The sequence below is a fragment of the Megalops cyprinoides genome, chromosome 8 (assembly GCF_013368585.1).
Source record: "Megalops cyprinoides isolate fMegCyp1 chromosome 8, fMegCyp1.pri, whole genome shotgun sequence".
Classification (NCBI taxonomy): Eukaryota; Metazoa; Chordata; class Actinopteri; order Elopiformes; family Megalopidae; genus Megalops; species Megalops cyprinoides.
Genome location: NC_050590.1, coordinates 9,642,896 through 9,661,955, shown reverse-complemented (window position 1 = coordinate 9,661,955; position 19,060 = coordinate 9,642,896). Strand labels below are relative to the sequence as shown.

The window sequence follows — 19,060 nt, the reverse complement described above, 5'->3', positions numbered from 1 at the left end:
AGTGACAGCACTCCGTCACAGTTCAGTAGAGGAGAATATAGTAATATAGCAGTGATGGAAGTTGTAATGGTATTATGAAGCTGCATAACACCTTGAAAGCATTGAAATGCTCTGTATAAATGAAGTTTGATGTGTTGATACTTCCATAACTCCTGAGCCCCTGGATGCAGTATGCTATATAGTTGATGCTACAGTGATGTCTACAGACATGGCTCTCTTTTGAAGCGTGTGGCACAAGACAGATATTGTGTAAATGCAGCTGAGTGAGAGGCTTCATGCCTTGTGTGCTCCCTTTGTGAGCTGGCAGTAGGTTCAAGTAAAGGCCTTGGGGCAGAAATGCTGAGTCCTACAGAAACCCTACATGCTGTATGCTTATAGTTAACACTAAAGCACATTGGAGCGGAACAAAGAGGAAACAAATCCTTATAGAAATCCCGCATGATCAAAAAAAACACAAAAAAAGTCCTTGAGCTACTTAGCGGAACAGTAAGACTGGATCAGACTGAAAGACTGCTATATAATCAATACTTTAGCCTGGGGTGATCCTTCAAGCGTGATTATTATTTGTAATTGTTTGAGGAGTTATAGTCCCCTGGAGATGAACGACTTGCTGCTAAGAGGCTGCCTCCGCCAGACCTGTCAGCCTTGGATGTCTTGCTTGAGTAAAGACGGTTGTTGTACAGCACTGATGCTGAAAAAGGTTCGTTGCAGTGCAAAGTGGTTATCACTTATCCCTAGTTAAGGGCTTGACATGTACAACCCCATATTTAAAGCAAGCTCCTTTTTTTCCAAAGAAATCATGCATGAAAGATGCATTGCTGGTCTGTCTATTCTCACTTTGTTTCTGATAAAGACTATGCCCCCAAGTATTCTCTGAACACTATACAGTGCAAAACAATCCCCCTTATTTTCATGACCACCACATACAATAATCAGGTTGAAGGTTTATTTTACCAGTGGGTGAAAATATTGCCTTGATATGTCCCTATCATATGAGCTCATAGTCAAATCTAAACAAAGTCAGTTATTCTCTGCCCAGCACTGAATGTAAGTCAGTGTTTTCCAGCTCCAGCAGTGTGACTCAGTTCTGAGCATTGCACCCATGTGAATGAAAGGGTCAGAGGTGGTGAGAGCGTGCCCACAAATTCTTGGGAAGGGACTTCACTGACTCCAGATTTATCGAGCGGTCTTACCATCAGCTATGACTCATAGACACGGACTTCTTGTCTTTCAACCCCAAAGATTTATTCCAGTCAGTTTTTTTTTCTTTTGCAATGAAGTTAGACCTCCATTCTTTCTATCCATGTCTGTCTCAACAAGTGTAATCAGTTTTCAGAGACTCGGATCAGAGTTACAGCTGGCAGGTACACTGGTGATGTGAGAGTATGTCAAACACATAGAATGGAGGTTTTGAAATGGAGGATGCTGATTCATCATTTTACCCAGAGGAAGAGGCAAACTTTGGTGGAGTTCAATACTCTTATTACCATTAGGGAAATTACTTCATCCCTTGCAGTGCTGGTGTTGAATGTCTCCTGTGCTGCTTGTGTTTTGCAGATTACCTCCGAGGTGCACCTGTTCAGCCACACCAAGGGCAAGAGGCACCAGCAGGCAGTGCGAGAGAGCAGCAGCATTCAGGGTCGTGAGCTGTCTGATGAAGAGGTGGTGCGTATCCCTGAAACGTTCACACCCTGTGCACCCTCAGTTTCTTCTGGGAAATGGCCGGAGAGAACAGAATTGATAGTTGTTTATTTTTTATGGCTGTAGCTTTGAAGCATATCCATGACGAGTTATTTTGGTGTGGCTCAAAGGAATATTTTTGTTTTATTATCATTGAGTCTGTTGGACGATAAATTATTAGGGAAATGTAAACCACTTGAGGGTTCAGTGACACTGTTGAATAGTGACATCACTGCGTGTCTGGTGTTCAGTGGTCCTTTTGTGTCAGTTTTTTTTTTTTTTTTTTTTCTTTCATTTTTTTTTTTCCTTTTTCAACTGAGGGCTGCACATTTCAGTGTGCAATATGAGATTGCTGTTTCAACATGCTCTTTGTTCATATGACAACTGTTGGTGGTATATGCCTCACCTTTGACCCCAGCAGCTTCTTCACTCAGGCCTTTCCTGCTGGTAATCTCTAATGCCTCTCTACCTCCACTCTAATTCATTAGCTACCTCTCTGTGGCCCTTTTTGTGTTCCACCACATGATAAACAAGACACATAACCACACTGCAACTTCTTCTTGACTAGCAATGGGATCATATCCGCTGCAAACATGTGTGGAGCCATGGTGTCTTTTGTTCCCTTGAAGAAGGAAATTGCAAATTTTTTGCTGAACGTTTCGGCATAGCTATTCAGTCTTGTCTAGTATTATTGAAAATGGCTCTACTTTTTGTTGAACGCTGGTAAAAGTATCAGACATATATATATAGAAGATGTGTAGAAACAATGGCTCTGGGAGGTTGCAGAGTGTGTGAGTTATGATGACTTAGTCTATTAAGCCTTAGCAGCTGCTTTGACTGAGGTGTTTAACAAAATGAGCAGATATAAATGAGACGAGTATATGAGTAAAATGAGCTGATATAAATGAGATGAGTTTCAAACTGCGGCAGTCAGATCATTGCATGTGGGGACATAAGTGAGCCCTGTAAAAGCTCCCCTCTGTGTGATAAAAGGCAAAGCTGTTTTCAATGCAAAGTAAGTTTTCTGAGATATATTCCTAAAGCCTAATGCAATGGGAGCCTTAAAAAATATTAGCGTTTAGGGTAACATTGAGATATCAAGCGCTTTGAGCCAAGCCTTGGACACAGTTGTGGCTTACCATAGAAGCTTGATTGTCACACAACAATAAAGCCATATCTTATGCTTATGAAAAAGAAGTATTACAACTCCAGCTGGAATGGCTGCTTTTTGCACAAATGGGAAACTGCAAGTTGAGCTGGACAGACCAGCTGCCATAGAATAATGATAATGAGTGTGGTGTTGGCCAACTGTATGGTTCCTGCATTATAGGTTACAGGAGACTGTTTAGACTGATATGTTTGATGTATTGTTGAAAGGAATCAAGCCCGCAGTACAGAGAGGTTGAGCATATTTGTTCAGGCTGACTTACAGTATCTGCAGACTGCGTTGTTTATATCCCTGCTCACTTTGTTATGCTGTATTTCACTCATGTGGTTTGCCAGGCCCTCTCCAGGCAGGGCCTCCATAACTCTTTCTGGAATGAAAGATTTTTAATTAAAATTAAGATGGTTGGCTGAACCGCACAGAGGTCACAAAATAGTTTTTCCCTCGGAAGCAGCCCATCACAGACCAGAGCCCTCGAATTTTGTCATATTCCCCACAGTTTTATTAGGAGGCGAGTTAAATTAAAAATAAAATGCAATGACCAACAGTGTGGGATCGATGCCCTGCCCGCGGCAGTGCATGTGAGGCCGGCTTGAATTTCAGTCCCTCTCTGTACTTGGGTTTATTGGTTGTCATCTGCCCTGTTTTAACATTATATATGCTATGCTTATGACCCCCATGCATTTGACATATTGGATTTTTTTATCGTTGGTCTCTGACCTCGTACAAAAGAATTACCACTGACCTCTCAATGCGAACATTTGGGCTGCTGGTCGGAATCAATCTCTGACACCTTGGGCCTGCAGGCCTGGCCACTGGCTGCCGACAGGGCCACAGGGGTGTTCCGGGCGGCTTGATGAAGTGGAAGTGGTAGGGGTTGCCCCTCTAGGCCACGCCTGAGTTGGAAGGTCCTGATCATAAATCCTTGCTGGTGGCCTGGACCCTAATTGAAATTGCCAAGGTGGGGACAGGACCCTTGAACTATCTCCTCCCACCCTCCACCGTTGCCTGCTGGGTATTCAGTCATGGTGAAGCAGGCCCAGACCACAGCCCATGTGTCACAATACTCCAGAACGGAATACCGTGGTAGGGTGACATAGTGGTAAGAAAACTGCAGTCACAACCAGAAGGTTGCAATTTCAGTACCCACAAGTGGCAGTTTTTCACTGGTGGGTACATGACTTTTCCCAGGGTGTTCAAAAACCACTTCTTTTCCGTTGAACTCTAAAACCTGTTTACTTTTTTTTATTTAACTTACAGTTGATGGAAGTGGTGAGAGGTGACAGTGTGGAGCATCCATGTGTTTGCCACCTTGAGAAGAGCAGGTTGAATTTTTTCATGCTGAAAATTGTTTGGAATACAAAAGGATCATAAGCATAATTGCTGGGGCAGCCTGGAACTTGATACGCAGCATCTCTGCATAATGCCTCCTGTCTTCTGAAGAGTACTCTGAGCACACCGCTATCCCCCTAAAGAAATCAAATCTGTCATTTCACACCGCCGGGAAAGCCATCCCACACGCCTTTTTGTTGCAAACAAAAGAAGGGTGAGGAGCGAACATATCATTTTGACACAGTGAGCTCATAAAGGGAAGGTTTTACTGCCGCTGTAGGTGTGATGTTTTGAATGGTCTCTCGTATTACCCTGACCAGAGGCAGACTGTTACTGTCAGCCTGCCCTGCCCCAAGCCGGCCCCAGCGATCTATTGTCCCCACCACCCCCTGCACCGCCCTCATAACAGGAGGACAGCTGTCGCTCATGCCACTCCCTGACACTTCTCCTCTGCCATAAGTCTCCCTCTACACCAATATGAGTTTATTGACCTTAAGGTCTGCTGTCTTCTCAGACTTGTTCATGGCTCTGCATTTCTTACAGCAGTTTGGGTTTATCCTTAGGTTTTCTGTAGACTTGGTTTACTGAGCTTACTCACCTGAATATTGTTAGCCAGAATATTGTTAGCTGGATTTGATTCCTAGGTGGGGCATTGCTGTGGTACCCTTGAGTGAGGCAATTCATGAATGCTTCTGTAACTGTCTAGCTGTATAAATAGATAGTGTTTTGAAAATGAAAGCCGTGTAATTAATAATAGCATTATGCTGTTTGCATAATGATGTACTTGTTGTTGCCCAAAAGACCATGAGGAGGTTTAAACCAATCGAGTCTCTGCAGACACATGTTCTCTTGGAGCTGTAACAGAAACAATCTCACTTAGTGAACAGGCGGAGTGCTGGATCGCCTTTCAGAGAGATTGCCGAACATCTGTCTCTCCTGCAAGGGTGGAGCCAGTGCCTAGAACACCGCCCTCCCTTGGGATGGAGGCCCAGGAGGATAAGCATGCAGGAAACCAAATATGCAACAAAAATGACTGCCAAGGAATGCAGCCACCTTTTTTTTTTTTATGTTACCAGAGAATTTTGTTAAGAACCATTGATATGTATTTGGGCTCCCTTTCCTTTCGATCAGTTTATCTTCATTCCATAGTAAACACCGTGTCATTCTCAGTGATGCTTTTGGAATTTGTCATAATGGAAACATGGACATAGTGATGTTTTGTGTTGGGTTTTTTTTCTAGTTTGAGCCTAATTAGCATATACCACTCTGGTAAATTAGAACTTGCTGGTTTGCCAAATCATACGCCAGGGTGTACTTCTTCTTGATCTTCTGAATAAGGCTGCAGAAACTGCAGAGTCCACTGTCAATCTCCCATGTCCTCTTGTATTAGCATAAATTTACCAGAAATTTGTTATCTGATTCGGAATAACATGAAGGCAGTTTTTTGAAGCCACGTAAAAATTTATATTCAGGTTTTACAGGAGACAATAAGGCCAAATATAACGAAAAATATTAATTGATTTGATATGTCAACTAAAAGTATGTTTTTGTAAATGAAGTCTCTGTAGTTGCTTTGCAGAGAAGTGGGCTCAGTGGCTTGTCTTAAGGTTTGGGCTCACTAGTTTTCCTAATAATGACTTATGTCTTTTGAGGTGCACCATAAACACCTCCAGCAAAAATGAAAAACATTCCACGTGCAATATAGTTTGCGTGGTAGAAACCCCTATCCATCACCCTCCAGGACCACATCATCTATGAGATGACAGGATAATTGGATAATTAGTGACTGGCACATGTATCAAGTTGTTTAAATCAGGTTTCATCAGCCTTTTTTTAGCGGCGATATCAACAGCGTCTTAGACCCGCTAGCGTATCCTGGGCAGGAAGTTACATCACTGACCTCTTTCAGCATTGCTGCAGTGATATGTGTTCAAAGGAGCATCAGGTGTTGAAAGCACCCTCGATAATTAGAGGCCACAATGTGGCTGTGACAGCAACACTCCTCACACCTCAGCCGAGAGGGACGAAGACGTTATAGTGTATGTGGGTGGGGGTTGGGGGCACACCTGCTGGTTGAATGGCCAGTCTTGTGCTCAGCGAGGTAACCTTGTTTTTTATGCTCCAGCTCATCTTCTCCATTATATCTGTTCTTTTTGCGCCCTGCGCCTCTTCCGGTGGACCTCTTAGAGCAGGGTTGTGTTGTCCCAGGTGCTGTTGTAGGTCCTGTGATGTGCTGTGTGAAAGGTGAGAGCTGTGAGAAAACGGTTAGGGCGGTGCAGGGAGTGTGCTGGCTTGTTGCAGGTACGCTGAGTCCGCTGCGGGGACTGCGGGACGGTTCAGAGGACGGGGCCTCTGGGCCACATGGGGTGAGCACTCTGTGGTGGTGTAGGTTTCAGAAGTTGGTCTCTGTTACTTCGGAAATAAGGACAGGTGAGGTGTACAGGTGAGTTGGGCTCTTGGATAAGGGCAGCTCCACCCACAGGTGGATCAGCTGGTTTTCACCCCCATGTCCCCATCCCCAGGTCCCCTAACATTCCCCACAGAGAGATTCATCAAAGCCTGTGATAAATCTCACAGCTCACACATTTCCCACAGCTCTCAAATTAGGGTGTCCACAGGAGGAAGAATGGCTGCTGACCACTATGTGTTACTTTTCTACTCTTAAATAAAACTAATATTGTGGTTCTTAGAATTTTTTACAGTTTTTTTCCTTTGAATTAATATGTCATTTCCCAGCAGGTAAAGCTTGAATGAGGTCACTGACATTTATCATGCTGCACTTGTTGCGTAGGAACACCTGTCCTTAAAGAAGTACATCATAGACATTGTGACGGACAGCTCTGTTGCCGTGGAGCCGACAAAAGATGGGGAGGAGAAGCAGAAAGCGCGGAAGAAAGCGAAGAAGCTACGTGCAAGGATGAACTCCAGGTGACGCATCCCTCAGATCCGCCCCACCTCTCAGACATTATTCAGAGACACAAACAAAAAAAATGATGGGAGGGTATGAGTAACAGGCAGATGGAGGGGAAAAAGTTCTGTGCTTCATGGCTGTCTTCAGAATAACACTGATGAGCTTAATTTATGGCCACTTTCTGTGATTGGGGAGGAAAAGTAGAGATCGATTTGAAGCCCTCGCTTTCACCTGTTAAGAGCTTTTCTCATAATTGGCTGCCTGAGCACTGCCAAAACAGCAGCCTCCTTAGGCGCACAATAGTATGTTAAAATATGTGTAAACCATGGCTACTTTTCTTTCCTCCTCAGGGTATTGATTTTTAAATGAAGTATCAAAGAAAATCAATAGTAATCAACAAATAGGAGGCAGCGCGTCTCTGTGTCACATCCCGGGACCAAACCTTAATCAATTTTGTTGCCTGTCACAACATGGTGATTCGAGGGGTGTGGCTTGGGGGGAGGGGGGGGGGGGGGGGGGGGGGGGGGGATGAAACGTTGCTGGATGGAAAGGGAGTTGAATGGTTGGATGAGCAGTTTGTCATTGGGGGTTGTGGGAGTGAGGAGTGGAGATAAAGATGGGGGGGGTTCCAGTGTCTTTCCCCTTGCTTCCTGATTGTGTGTTTGGGCTGTTTCACTCTTCCTTTCATTTGAAGATCTGTGTAGTTGGGTCCCAGATTGCATTACACTCCTCCCCAAGCTGATTCAGGAAAGGTGCAGTCTACCCGACAGCCGTTTTCAGCACTAGGCTGTCTTACCTCCATGGGCCTAATCTATATAGTGCGTGCCAAAACGCTAAGTGCACATCCATGGTGCATCTTTAAAATGCTCAATGGAGTGATCCACCATCAACGTTTTCATGCTTGGACGCAGCCAACTGAAACTAGGAAAGAAGGGGAGCAAATATTTGTAAGGTTGTTTCAGGTTGCCAGCCTTGTTCCTCTGCCAAGGTCTTCAGCATTAATACCCACTCTCTTGTTATTTTATGGTGGGATTCCAGAAGCACTGGCTGATTTATTTAGGAAATCCTGCCATAAATACTGGCGTGGATCACAGGGGAAAAACTCAATGGCACAAATGTTAGCCTTGCCCCCCTCATCCCTTTTCTGTCTGTTACAGTCTTGAGCAAGCTGAGCATACAGTCATGCAGTTATACAATAATTATTCCACTATTATTTTTGCCTTGATTTCCATGTTTTTTTGCCGTTTGAAAGAATGAATAAAATCATGCGTCTGTACAGGTGTCCATCAGGTCTGCTGTGGGACAGTGTACAAAAGGGCAGCAATTTTCCAGAATTGATGGAAGACAATGATGGCCCACAGCCAGAGCCCACTTATAGGACCTTTTACTGACCTCTTCACCAAGGGCTGCCCGAACCACATCCAGCTGGGAGAATGTCCCAGATGTAGCCTTTACTGGACAATCATTTTGTTCCTGGTTTTAATGCCTGTGTTTAACTCCACAAAACACTGCCTTTTTAAGTACGCACGCACACACACACACACATACCCAGTAGACTGTATGGTAAGGGAGGGGAACCTTTAATAGCTGGACCCCCCATGGTGAGAAAGTGACAACATGAGGACATTCTGTTCCCTGTCACTCACGCCCCCCCCCACACACCCCCCACCCCTTTCCTGCTGTGACAAGCACTTAAGGGGAAAAGGCTTTTCCAGGTCGTAAAGAGGGGGGGTTAGACTGGCTCAGAGGTGAGCTGGAGACCCGCTGGGTGGAAATGACCCATTTTATAGGGCCGCGGTACCCAATTTGTAAAATGCAAGAAGCATACGCTGCTCTCACTGCCTAGCCTGTCCCATTGTTGTCATAAACTTACGAATGGTTTAACTAGCTCACAGAAAGTCCCACTTTCCGAACGGAGTGATTTATTTATTTATCTTTCCTCATTTTGTGGTTTGTATCCTTTTTCAGAACATGCGCATTGGAAGTAGCGTGTCAGGTTAGCGGCAGCATCGGATCCTGCCTGAAAAGATTCATTTTATAGGTCTTTCCGTTCCCTTTAGTGCGTGACATTTGGTTGTGCACATTGCGTGTCTGACTCCTTCCAGCGAACAGAGTCCTCTATGTCTCGCCTCAATGTTCGAGGGAGACGTATACACAAAGGCAGCCCTGTTCGCGAAACGAAAAGGTGATCAGTGCATTCACCTACTTGAGCGAACGTTGCTCTTAAAATGGAGGGAAAGGAGGCGGTGATCATGTGATTGGTCCATATAGCGTTCCTAAATCCTGAGGCTACAGGGAGGACATAGAGGGATTTATATCACACAACCAAAATATCCAGTAACCATTTATACATCTGTCGTTATTTAAAAGCCATTTTCCAGTGAAATTAAATGCAATCCCGCAGATTTGACATATAAATAAGAGTTATTCTGGTTATCTGTGGTTCATCTGTAGGATCATGTACTTTTACTCCTATATCTTCCATTGTCACTAAATCCTTTCAGGTGCAGGCTTGATGTTTTCTTCTAATGTGACCGACATGGAGATCCAGCGTAGTGTTTTGCAGAGTAGCTCAGTGATGTAATTTTTTTTTTTTGTAACTGGGTGTGGTGATGGCATGTGCTCATGGTACCTTTAAAATAGATATATGTCTTCTGTCACTTTGGTGTAAGCAACATTAAATACATGTCCCAGCAGAGACATTTTTATGGCGGGAGCTGTCTGCGCGCCCCACTCATAGAGGTGAATGGAGGGACACTTCATGATGAATTGATTATTAGTTCTGCATTGTAGCTTTGTGTTTTTTTTTTTCTTAAACTGATTACTAATATTTATAACCCCAACCCATTTAACTTGGACCGCTGTAGCACATAATATATGGGTTAGCAATTGCTCCCCGTTTAACCTCGGGAAGCGTAAAGCTGTCACAGAGGAATAGTGTAATATCTGCATTGATGAAGGGGCTGACGGTGGCTCAAGCTCTGTTGAAAGCTGGACAGTTCTCCACTTTTTCATCTCTCTCTGCGGACTCCGTAAATACAATTGAACGTCGTGCAAGAAATCGGCTCATCTGAAGATGAGGTGATGCAAATTCCCGGAGTGCACTGCACAGGTGCTACAGAATTGAAAGATCATTCTTTCAATTCACTGCACCTCTCATCCCGCATTTGATTCTCTGTGACTCGAGTACAGTGGTATTACTGTAGCGTTATTTCTTTAGCTTTGCGCTTTATTTTGAACTCTTCCTTGTAAGGGCCCTGAGTTTTTTTGTATGAATTGTGCCTTTGCAGTCTTATATGGAAATATTTTATGGATATATTGTCTTGTACTGTTATTTATCGATTGGGTAGAGTCAATACTCTAGATGGTGGTTTAGGATCCAAACAATGTCACATTCTCCTTTGTGCAAAGAATATTATTTATGAGATGTCCTCTGGGTCTTCTGTGTCAAACATAGCTTTCAGGAGAGTCTGCTTAAGAGCCTCCAGCCTATGTAATGCTGAATTATGTTTCCTTTGCTCAGATGAATGGTCAATGAACCTTCAGTAAGCATTACACTCCTCACAGAGACAGAGTTAAGAGTCTTGTCTTTCCTGTTACAGATGATCATGAAGTACAACATAAATGAGATAAATACATATCTGGAAGGAGAGCACTGTTTTGTCGGGGTCATTTCTAATTTAAAAATGTAGTGCTGTAGTTACAATATCCCCCCCCACACACACACACACACACACACACAATTGTGAAATGGTCTTGCAAATGTCAGTCACCGCTTATCTTGTTGACAGTAGGTATGGTGTTAGATTTCATAGCTATCATTGGTTAGAATGGTATTCTAATAAATATTTAAATTTGTGCTGAGATTTTTTTTTTTACTGAGTAGCAAGACAGAAGTTAAACCAAGTAAGTGTTATGTGTAATAAGAGCTTGTTACTCTGCTTATTTTCAGTGTGCTCCTTATTTTCAGATGTGGTTGTAAGGAACTTGTGTAATACTCTAGAAGAGCACACCTTTGCTGCCTAGGTCTAGCTGTGTAGGTGTACAGTGGTCTTTATCCATTCAGGAAGATCCCAACACAGACTGACTAGACTGGCTGATTAGCAGTTGAAGGCTCTCACCTATCATTGGCCAGCCTGTCTCTGGCCTGGCGCCGATCCAGTGTAAACACCATTCACTCCGCGGTGCCTGAGCAGGTCGGCTCCTCGCTCTCTGTCACAGTCAAACCCCAGACAAAGGCGGGCGGCCATCCGTCACTGTCAGCCACAGTATCACCTGGTGAGGGGAAGTGGGAGGCGGGAGGGGGGTGTTCTCATGTCAGCGTATCCCAGTATCACATTTGTGGACTTGACAGGAAAGGTGTGGGTGCCCCACCAGCTCTGAATGCGGAGTGAAACCCAACATCTGTAGCCCTGCTGAGAAGCCCATAATAATGGATTCAAAAAGGGATTCAAGAACTTTACTGTCATTGTGCAAGCACAACGAAATTGCAAATGTGTCAGCCTCCAATGGTACATTATATCCAAGTCCTCACACATATTTACAAAAAAATAAGCAATATAAAATATCATCAGTAAAAAAAGAAAAAAAAACACAGAATCTAAACAATACAAGTACGAAATATAAACAGTATAACAAATAAAAGTGTCCGGGGTGTGTAATGTCCTTTGTGATGTTCTTAGCCCTCCTCACGCAGCGAGTGCTGTGAAGATGTTCTAGTGATGGCAGCTCTATGCCAACAATGCCTTGTGCAGTTTTCACAGCACGCTGGAGGGCTTTTTTAAGCTCTCTGTGCTGCATCTGTAAAAGTTGACAAGGTTGGCTCTCCTTTGCCTCCTCAAAAAATAAAGACGTTGTTGTGCCTTACCCACCGCTGCTGAGGTGTTGTCAGCCCGGGAGAGGTCCCCTGTAGTGTAGTGTAACGGATCGTTGTTGATCTGTGATCTGTATGGATCCTCCCCCAAGGTTCGGCATGCATGTGAACCGTGGATTAATTGCAAAGTTTCACTCGAACGAAAATTTTGCCTGGCGAAAGCCAGTCACCTTCAAGTAGGGCTAGAAGCCACACCCCCGTTCTTCAGCAACTTGCTAGCAGCGTTGGCAATCAAAAATGCTTGCTGTGACGTGCACGAAATTTGCTTGTTCATTTTTCAGGCAAGCAATCATACATGCGCGAGGAAAGAAATTCATGTTCGATTAAAACGCATCTTTTAGTGTCTAGTGTGGATGAAAAGTGAAAAAAGAAAAGATTCAACCGCCATTTTAATAACCAGCAACCTTACTTAGCAGAAGCGTTGCGAAGATGAAGGCTGCGTCTGAAATCGCTCACTCGTTCACTCACTCACTATTCCTAGTCATACAATAAATTAATCATTTTCTGGATATAATTTTATGTTTGCAAGTTTATTCGAACATTTGTATGAACATCTTTGTCTAACTGTGCCAGCTAGCTAGCTAAGTGACTAGCTAGTTGCAACTGACATTAACCTGCTAGCTACATAATTCTGCTACCTATCTAGCTATCACTAGCTAACTTAATGAAAGAATTAGCATCCAGGTTCATCTGTTCAAATTAGTTGAAACTAATGCACGTTGGCAGTTAAGTCCAACATTGAAATGTAAAATGTATATATGTGCACTATATAGTAAATAGGGAGCGATTTCGGACACAGCCAAAGAACAGCAGAACAAGCGCTCATATTGCACTTTAATTTAACAATTGAGTATTGAATATTTTATTTTAAGATTGTATTTAAACGTTGGACATCTTGAATGTTGTTTTCATTTAAGTGTTCTTTAAGTAATAATTCAAAAACAAAGTTATATATGCCCCCCCCCCCCCCCTTTTTTTTTTTTTTTGCTGATCCGAAAAATGATCCGATCCATGACTCAAAACCGTGATTCGATCTGAACCGTGAGTTTTGTGATCCGTTGCACCCCTAGTCCTCTGTGATGGTGACTCCCAGGAACTTGAAGCTGGGGACTCTCTCCACAGCCTTCACAGTTCTTGCAGCTCCTCACATGTTTTGATTGTTGTTTTTTATAATGCTGTTTTATACTTCTATTTCCACAGAGTTTAATTTTACCTGGGATGTGTCATTAAGTGTTAGCTTCTTTCATGTTCACTATTCTCTCCTTGGTATTGTGTGATCAGATTCACATACAAGTCATCCACCGTTTGTGGAGATTTACAATGCACTTAAAGATGAAGAATAAAGCCTTATTAATCCTCTTTGCGTCTTACATCTGCAGGAGACATTAGTTCTTAAGAAATAATGTATTTGGAAAGTATTTTTTATAGTTTCCAAATGCAATCTCCTAATTTGGTTATTTGAATGATTGGAAGGAATTTACTGTTCCCCTCGTCTCATCCTTTGAAATGGATGCGTAGTTGGCCTGAGGAACACAGTCCACCCCTGTCTGTACTCTTTTTATGACTTTTTGTATGATGCAAAATACTATGTGCTGCAGCAGTCACAGTGTGAAATGCATCTTAAGTTCTGAGAAACCCATTTTACCTTGATCCTTCTATTAAAGTCAGCAACAATTTTTTTTTAGTTCTGACTAGGTCTGAATGGCCCTATGTACATTATGATTTACCCAATGGTTATGGAAACAGATTGCTCCTGTGCATGAGGTTTTGTAGATCTGGGGTTGCGCGAATATTGGGCTTTCAAACCTCTTCTTCCCAGCACTGTTCATCTGCTGGTTGTCGACAATATATCCCTCAGCTAGTTCAGCAATATCTAACTGATTGCTCTTATCAGTGGTCCAGGGACGGGCAACTGACCGGCAGCGATACTTTCTGCCCTGCTCGACCAGATTACACCACACACAGTGTGTCACAGTGATCGACTGAGGGGGCCAATCACAGAGAGTGACTAGCAGCCATTACCAGACCCCAGAAGAAAACTGTCAAAGAAAACACTGCTTGGGAGAGAGCAGGAAAAACACAGACAGGCGAAAATAAACAGAAGTGTCAAGCTTGGTTTGGCCTAATGCCCTTTTCCTGTCCTATCTGTTTTCTTATCTCCTCTGGCCTTGATACTAGAAACAGTGGACACCAATGTCTGTCACTGAGCAGCTGTTTTTCTTTCTCTTCTTCAGGGCGAAGGAGTATGAGACCTCACTGGAGGCCAGGACGCCTATCCCAGACTCCCCCTACAAGGCCAAGTAAGTGTCCACCTTCAGCATCCATCGTCCATCACTACAGCCACAGGCCAGCTTTGATCAGTACAACTCAAGCTTAAAAAATTTAGATTTTCATGTCAGGGAAATGTGAAGTATGCTGGCTTTTTATGCTGGCCGCTCAATACGTTCCATATTTCCACAGGAGACTCCCTTGTCCGTGGCGACTTACAAAACTTCTAGTTTTATATCATATACAATTCTCTCCAACTGATTTTTGTATTTTTGAACCACAACAATTTTGGAAGCTAGCTTTGTTCAGAGGTACAACACATGGAACTTAATCTCACATACTATTGCAGAGGTCAGCGGTCCAAGTGGTGAAATGTTTCATACTGTTTTATCCTGTTCAAAAGTATAGTCTTTAGTTGTAGGATGGTAGGGGCTGCAGTAACTTCCAATTGCTGCTGTTCTAGGACACTATAAAGTAGTGACATGATACATTGATTCATTTGCTGTCTGAAAATTATGTATGTATGTGAATGGTCAATTTGTTTTCACCCAAGCACAATATGAAACGCCAGTTGTTTGTGTGAAAGTTTCAAAGTGATATGCATTTACTCACACATGCGGAAAAACAAAAATATCTGAATTATGTTCTTTAACCGCCTCTGATCTGCGACAGTAAATACTGATCCAAGTTCGTCGGCATTCGTCATGAAATCACTAGTCAATCTAATTTGGTCTCAATAGAGTGTGTCTCCCTGCTGCCCCCTACAGGTTGCAGCGTCTGGTGAAGGACTTGGGCAAACAGCTCCAGGGACAGGATGGTGGGCAGTGTGCCACCAACAGGGTTTCAGGCCTGGACAGAACTCTGGGAGAGATCTCGCGCATCCTGGAGAAAAAGGTACAGCACCCCTCATAAGACCTCCCCTAGACATTTAACGTTCAATGGATAATTAAAAAATTGTTACATGCTAAGATAGTAACTTTTTAACTAAAAAAAAAAAAAACACAGATGCAATGCACAGAGCATATCATATGAAAATTGAGTTTCTTTTATTTGTGTAGTATGCAGCTAACTCCATCTGCATTGCTGTTTCTGTTAATCTGAAGCTCTATACTGGTGTTTCCTGACTGTCATTCATAAAATAACTAAAATATTCTGATTGTTTTTTTAAGTATTTCTAAAGCCTTTGCACATTGTTGTTCATGATGCGATTGCCGGGTGTCAGAAGAAATACGCTAGAAACAGTCAGTGGTGCTTTGCATTGGATTGTTTGCTTTGTGCAGTTATGTTGTGACCCCTTTGTGCAGTTATGTAAATACAGTGACCTCTTTATGGGGATCTTGTACAACACGGAATATTGGAAAACATATGTCAATCAAGCAATCAATCAATCAATTAGACTGCATTAATGCACCAAAATTGATGCATCTGACATTGTAGCAGTGGAACCTGATTTACCATGATTGTCTTTGACATTGAGCTGTAGGTTCACTCATGTCTCAGTATCTGCTGGGTTTTGTAGAGGCACTGGAGGACAGTGGTGATGATATTGGGAGACGTTAGGCCCAGACAAATCCGGAAATGTAAGACGGGTCTGGTGGAGACTGCTGGCTTCCTCACACAATACGTTGTGGAGGGGGGCTCTGTCACCAGCAAAGGCTCTTTACTCCCACCGTGTCCCGACGTGTCCTGATCAATAAGGTCGCACAAGATGGATTGGAGCAGCTGTCACTGTGTTTATGAAGAGGGAAAAAATACAGTCCCTTCCAGTGGCAAGCTGTAATTCTTCTGCTAACTCGCAGGTCAAGGAATCACGAGACATGTCTTGTGTGTTGGGGGGCGGTGGATGGAGAGTTGATGGTGTCAATCATTGATGGGTGGGAGGGGCCAGAGGCTGTTAATGAATTTCCCCAGAGGGGGGAAGAGAAGCATGAGAAAGGGTAGGAGGGGCAGAGGGGGTGTAGAATAAAGTGTAATGGAGAGGAGGAGTCTAGCAGGAAGCTGGGAGAGTGTGCAAGCTGTCGGCGGAACTGAGGATCTGCTCCACTGAGCTGCATCTGCTCCTGGGCAGGGAGGGCCAGCCTGAGGGGTCAGAGGTCACAAGTCCTGTCATTCCTCACTGAGGGCAAGGATATCAGACACACCCTGGCACAAGCTATTCAGAACTTAAACAAAACCACCACAGTATACTGCTTCACATGAGTTTGTAAAGACAATGTATTTCTACAGTGTGAGTGTGTGTGATTATATAATGTATTATAAACAGTAAATTCATTGTTAAGTGCGCATGCACACACACACACATATACAAACACATTTGCGCATTCACACAACTTAAAGTGCTGAAGGGAAACTGGGTTTGAGTGCCTCCACTGTGTGTGTCTTGGAGTTCCCACCTCCTTCTCCTCAAGCACCTCTCTATTTGTGCCTTCAGAAGAATCCTGACCTGTGTTTGAGTGGCTGAGCTGGCTACCTGTTGTGATCTTTTCCATTTGTTTGCTGATGGTTTCTTAGTCATATTCATCCTCTGCAGGGTGGCATATGGGTCCAGCTGATGTTTTGTCATACTCCATCAACATGATGTGAGATGTGGAGATTAACCTCTACACTCACTTCAAACACACAAAAACACAATATTTCTTTAGTTTCCATCTCCCATGTCCTTCTCCAATGCCAGCCAGTCCGTACTCTCAATATGCCATTTCCTGGATCCAGTGGTGGAGTAGTCCTGTGAACTGTGGGGTACACTTCCTGTTCTGAAGCCCCCTGGCAAAGTCAAATAAATGTTGTCTCTGTCAGCACGGGGCCTACCACACAAGCTGCTTTAAGTCATGGCTCTAACAAGCATCCCTCGTGTTGGTGACTCACCTACCTGAGATTTGTTTTCACTGCAATATCTGATTCAGGCTCCACTTTCTCCTCCGATTTTGCGGGCAACACCCGACACCCCACCCCTCCTCCTCTCCCCTCACAACACCACCACCCCCCACCCCTTCGTCTGCCGTCGTCTCTGACCCCCGTACGCTGGTCCCTCTGTGACCGCTAATGGTTTATTTTGTGTCAAACCAGATTTTCGCTTTTCCCCCGGAATTTTTCGGGCGAATTTCTCAGCCTTGCGCTTTTACCAGTTGTGAGGTCACGTATTTACATTTCAGGTCCAAAATGTTTGTCACTGCTTTCAAATAAAAGGTAGGCTGAGACGGACAGTGTTTATGACATGGCGGGGACTGTCAGGAACGCTTGGTTCTCGGGCTGCTGAGCAGGGCCCGCTATTTACATTTTCATTTGCTAGCTGTCTTGGACTCTTTAGTAGCCAGCCGATGGCCAGTCTTACCCAGTCAGGGGAAGGCTGGTCCTCTCAGCCCATTTCAGAGATGCCCACTACCAGAATGCACATGAGCAGACCATGAGGGGGAGAAATAAGCACATAGAGTAGTCCCATTACCGGGCATTCTTGCAGATGCAGTCCAAAGTACAATTCAGAAATGCCTAAATGAGCCTGGTGGTTCATTAGTGTTTTCTGTTATTCCGGGGTAATCCTTTGAGTTTTGCCCTGGGAATACTGTGCAAGTTGATACAGCAGAATGACAGATTCAATGGCCTTTGTTGTCTGAATGCAACCAAAGCCTTCCAGTCCTTTTGTTAGTCATAGAGCTACTTTGAGAGAAATGTCCATATTTATCACTTCACAAGGTTTGGTGAAAGATATATATTTTTATGTATTGATCCATATCTTGATTGTCACTGCCAATATCTGCTTGTTGTGCACTGTCTCAGGGATAGAGATGTAAGCATTATATTTTGATTGCCGATATATTTAGCTAATGCACTCATAGTAAATTTACTGTTGGTCAGGGACTGAGGCCGGGTTCTGTGATATCCAAAAGAACTGAGCTGGGTCAGCCTCCCAAAAGCAGCACCCCTTTTTTTCTCCCATACAACCACTAGGTGGCAGTTCTCATATCTGAGCAGCGTATGCCTTCCCTAGGAAGCTGGCCCGAATTTGAGAATCTTCTGAAACAGCTCATTGTTGTTCAGTGACACTCAACGCTGTTAGGATTAGTGAAGGAAAAAAAAATGATTGGGACAATGTTTAGGCATTCCTTTGCTGTGCGCTGTCAGCCTGATAATTCCCTCCGTCCAGTACTGAGAGAAGTCCTTTTGTTCCCCAGCACTGGCATTGTGTGAACGCGTGGTTCAGTTCCTTGTTTCCAAATGTTTGTTTAAAAGAACTGTCAGAGGAGGAGTATTTCGAGAAGCGGGCAGATAAGTCAAGATGGGTGTGGGGGATCCTGTCTCCTTCATTCTCCCCCCAAAATGCCTTTTTTCATACTGTCAGGACTGTCTGATTTCTGAATGTGTGGAGGCGTCAGGAGCATATCAGAATGTGAGGAGGTGGACCTGCCAGATTTCTTTCTGAAAGGTGAATTAAAAGGGTGATGCAGGCAGATCCAATGAAGTTTATTCATTTATATAATTGCATCTTCTGAAAATTTTGGCATTTTCAGACAGAGACCAGAACTAGATTAAAGTTGACCATAATTATAGTAAGCAGGTGCCCAGATTTAATCGCTGTTTGACCAGAAAAAAGAAGCCTCAGATTTAAGGATGATGATTGGAATTCAGTCAATGTGTTACCAGCTCTGCTTTGTGGAATCACTTAGAAATTAAGTTTGTTGTGTGTTGGAAAGAAGTGTTAGTCTAGATACTTTACTTTTATGTGAGAGGGAGAGAAAATGCATTTTTGCATTGGGCTGTCTGTAGTTTCCGGTCATTGATGAACATCTCATCTCAGGGCAGTAATGAAGCCTCTATTTAACAGAGATGACTGCGA

At 43.6% G+C, this 19,060-nt stretch overlaps 1 protein-coding gene across 2 annotated transcripts in view; it reads left to right on the top strand.

Moving 5' to 3' along the window:
* Positions 1–19,060, top strand: part of scaper (S-phase cyclin A-associated protein in the ER) — a 97,549-nt gene that overhangs the window by 33,252 nt on the left and 45,237 nt on the right. For both annotated transcript variants that reach the window (XM_036534965.1, XM_036534964.1), the window contains 4 exons: positions 1,558–1,665; positions 6,969–7,105; positions 14,196–14,261; positions 14,997–15,123. In XM_036534965.1, the coding sequence (XP_036390858.1) occupies positions 1,558–1,665; positions 6,969–7,105; positions 14,196–14,261; positions 14,997–15,123 (438 nt within the window). The remainder of the gene's footprint in view (positions 1–1,557; positions 1,666–6,968; positions 7,106–14,195; positions 14,262–14,996; positions 15,124–19,060) is intronic.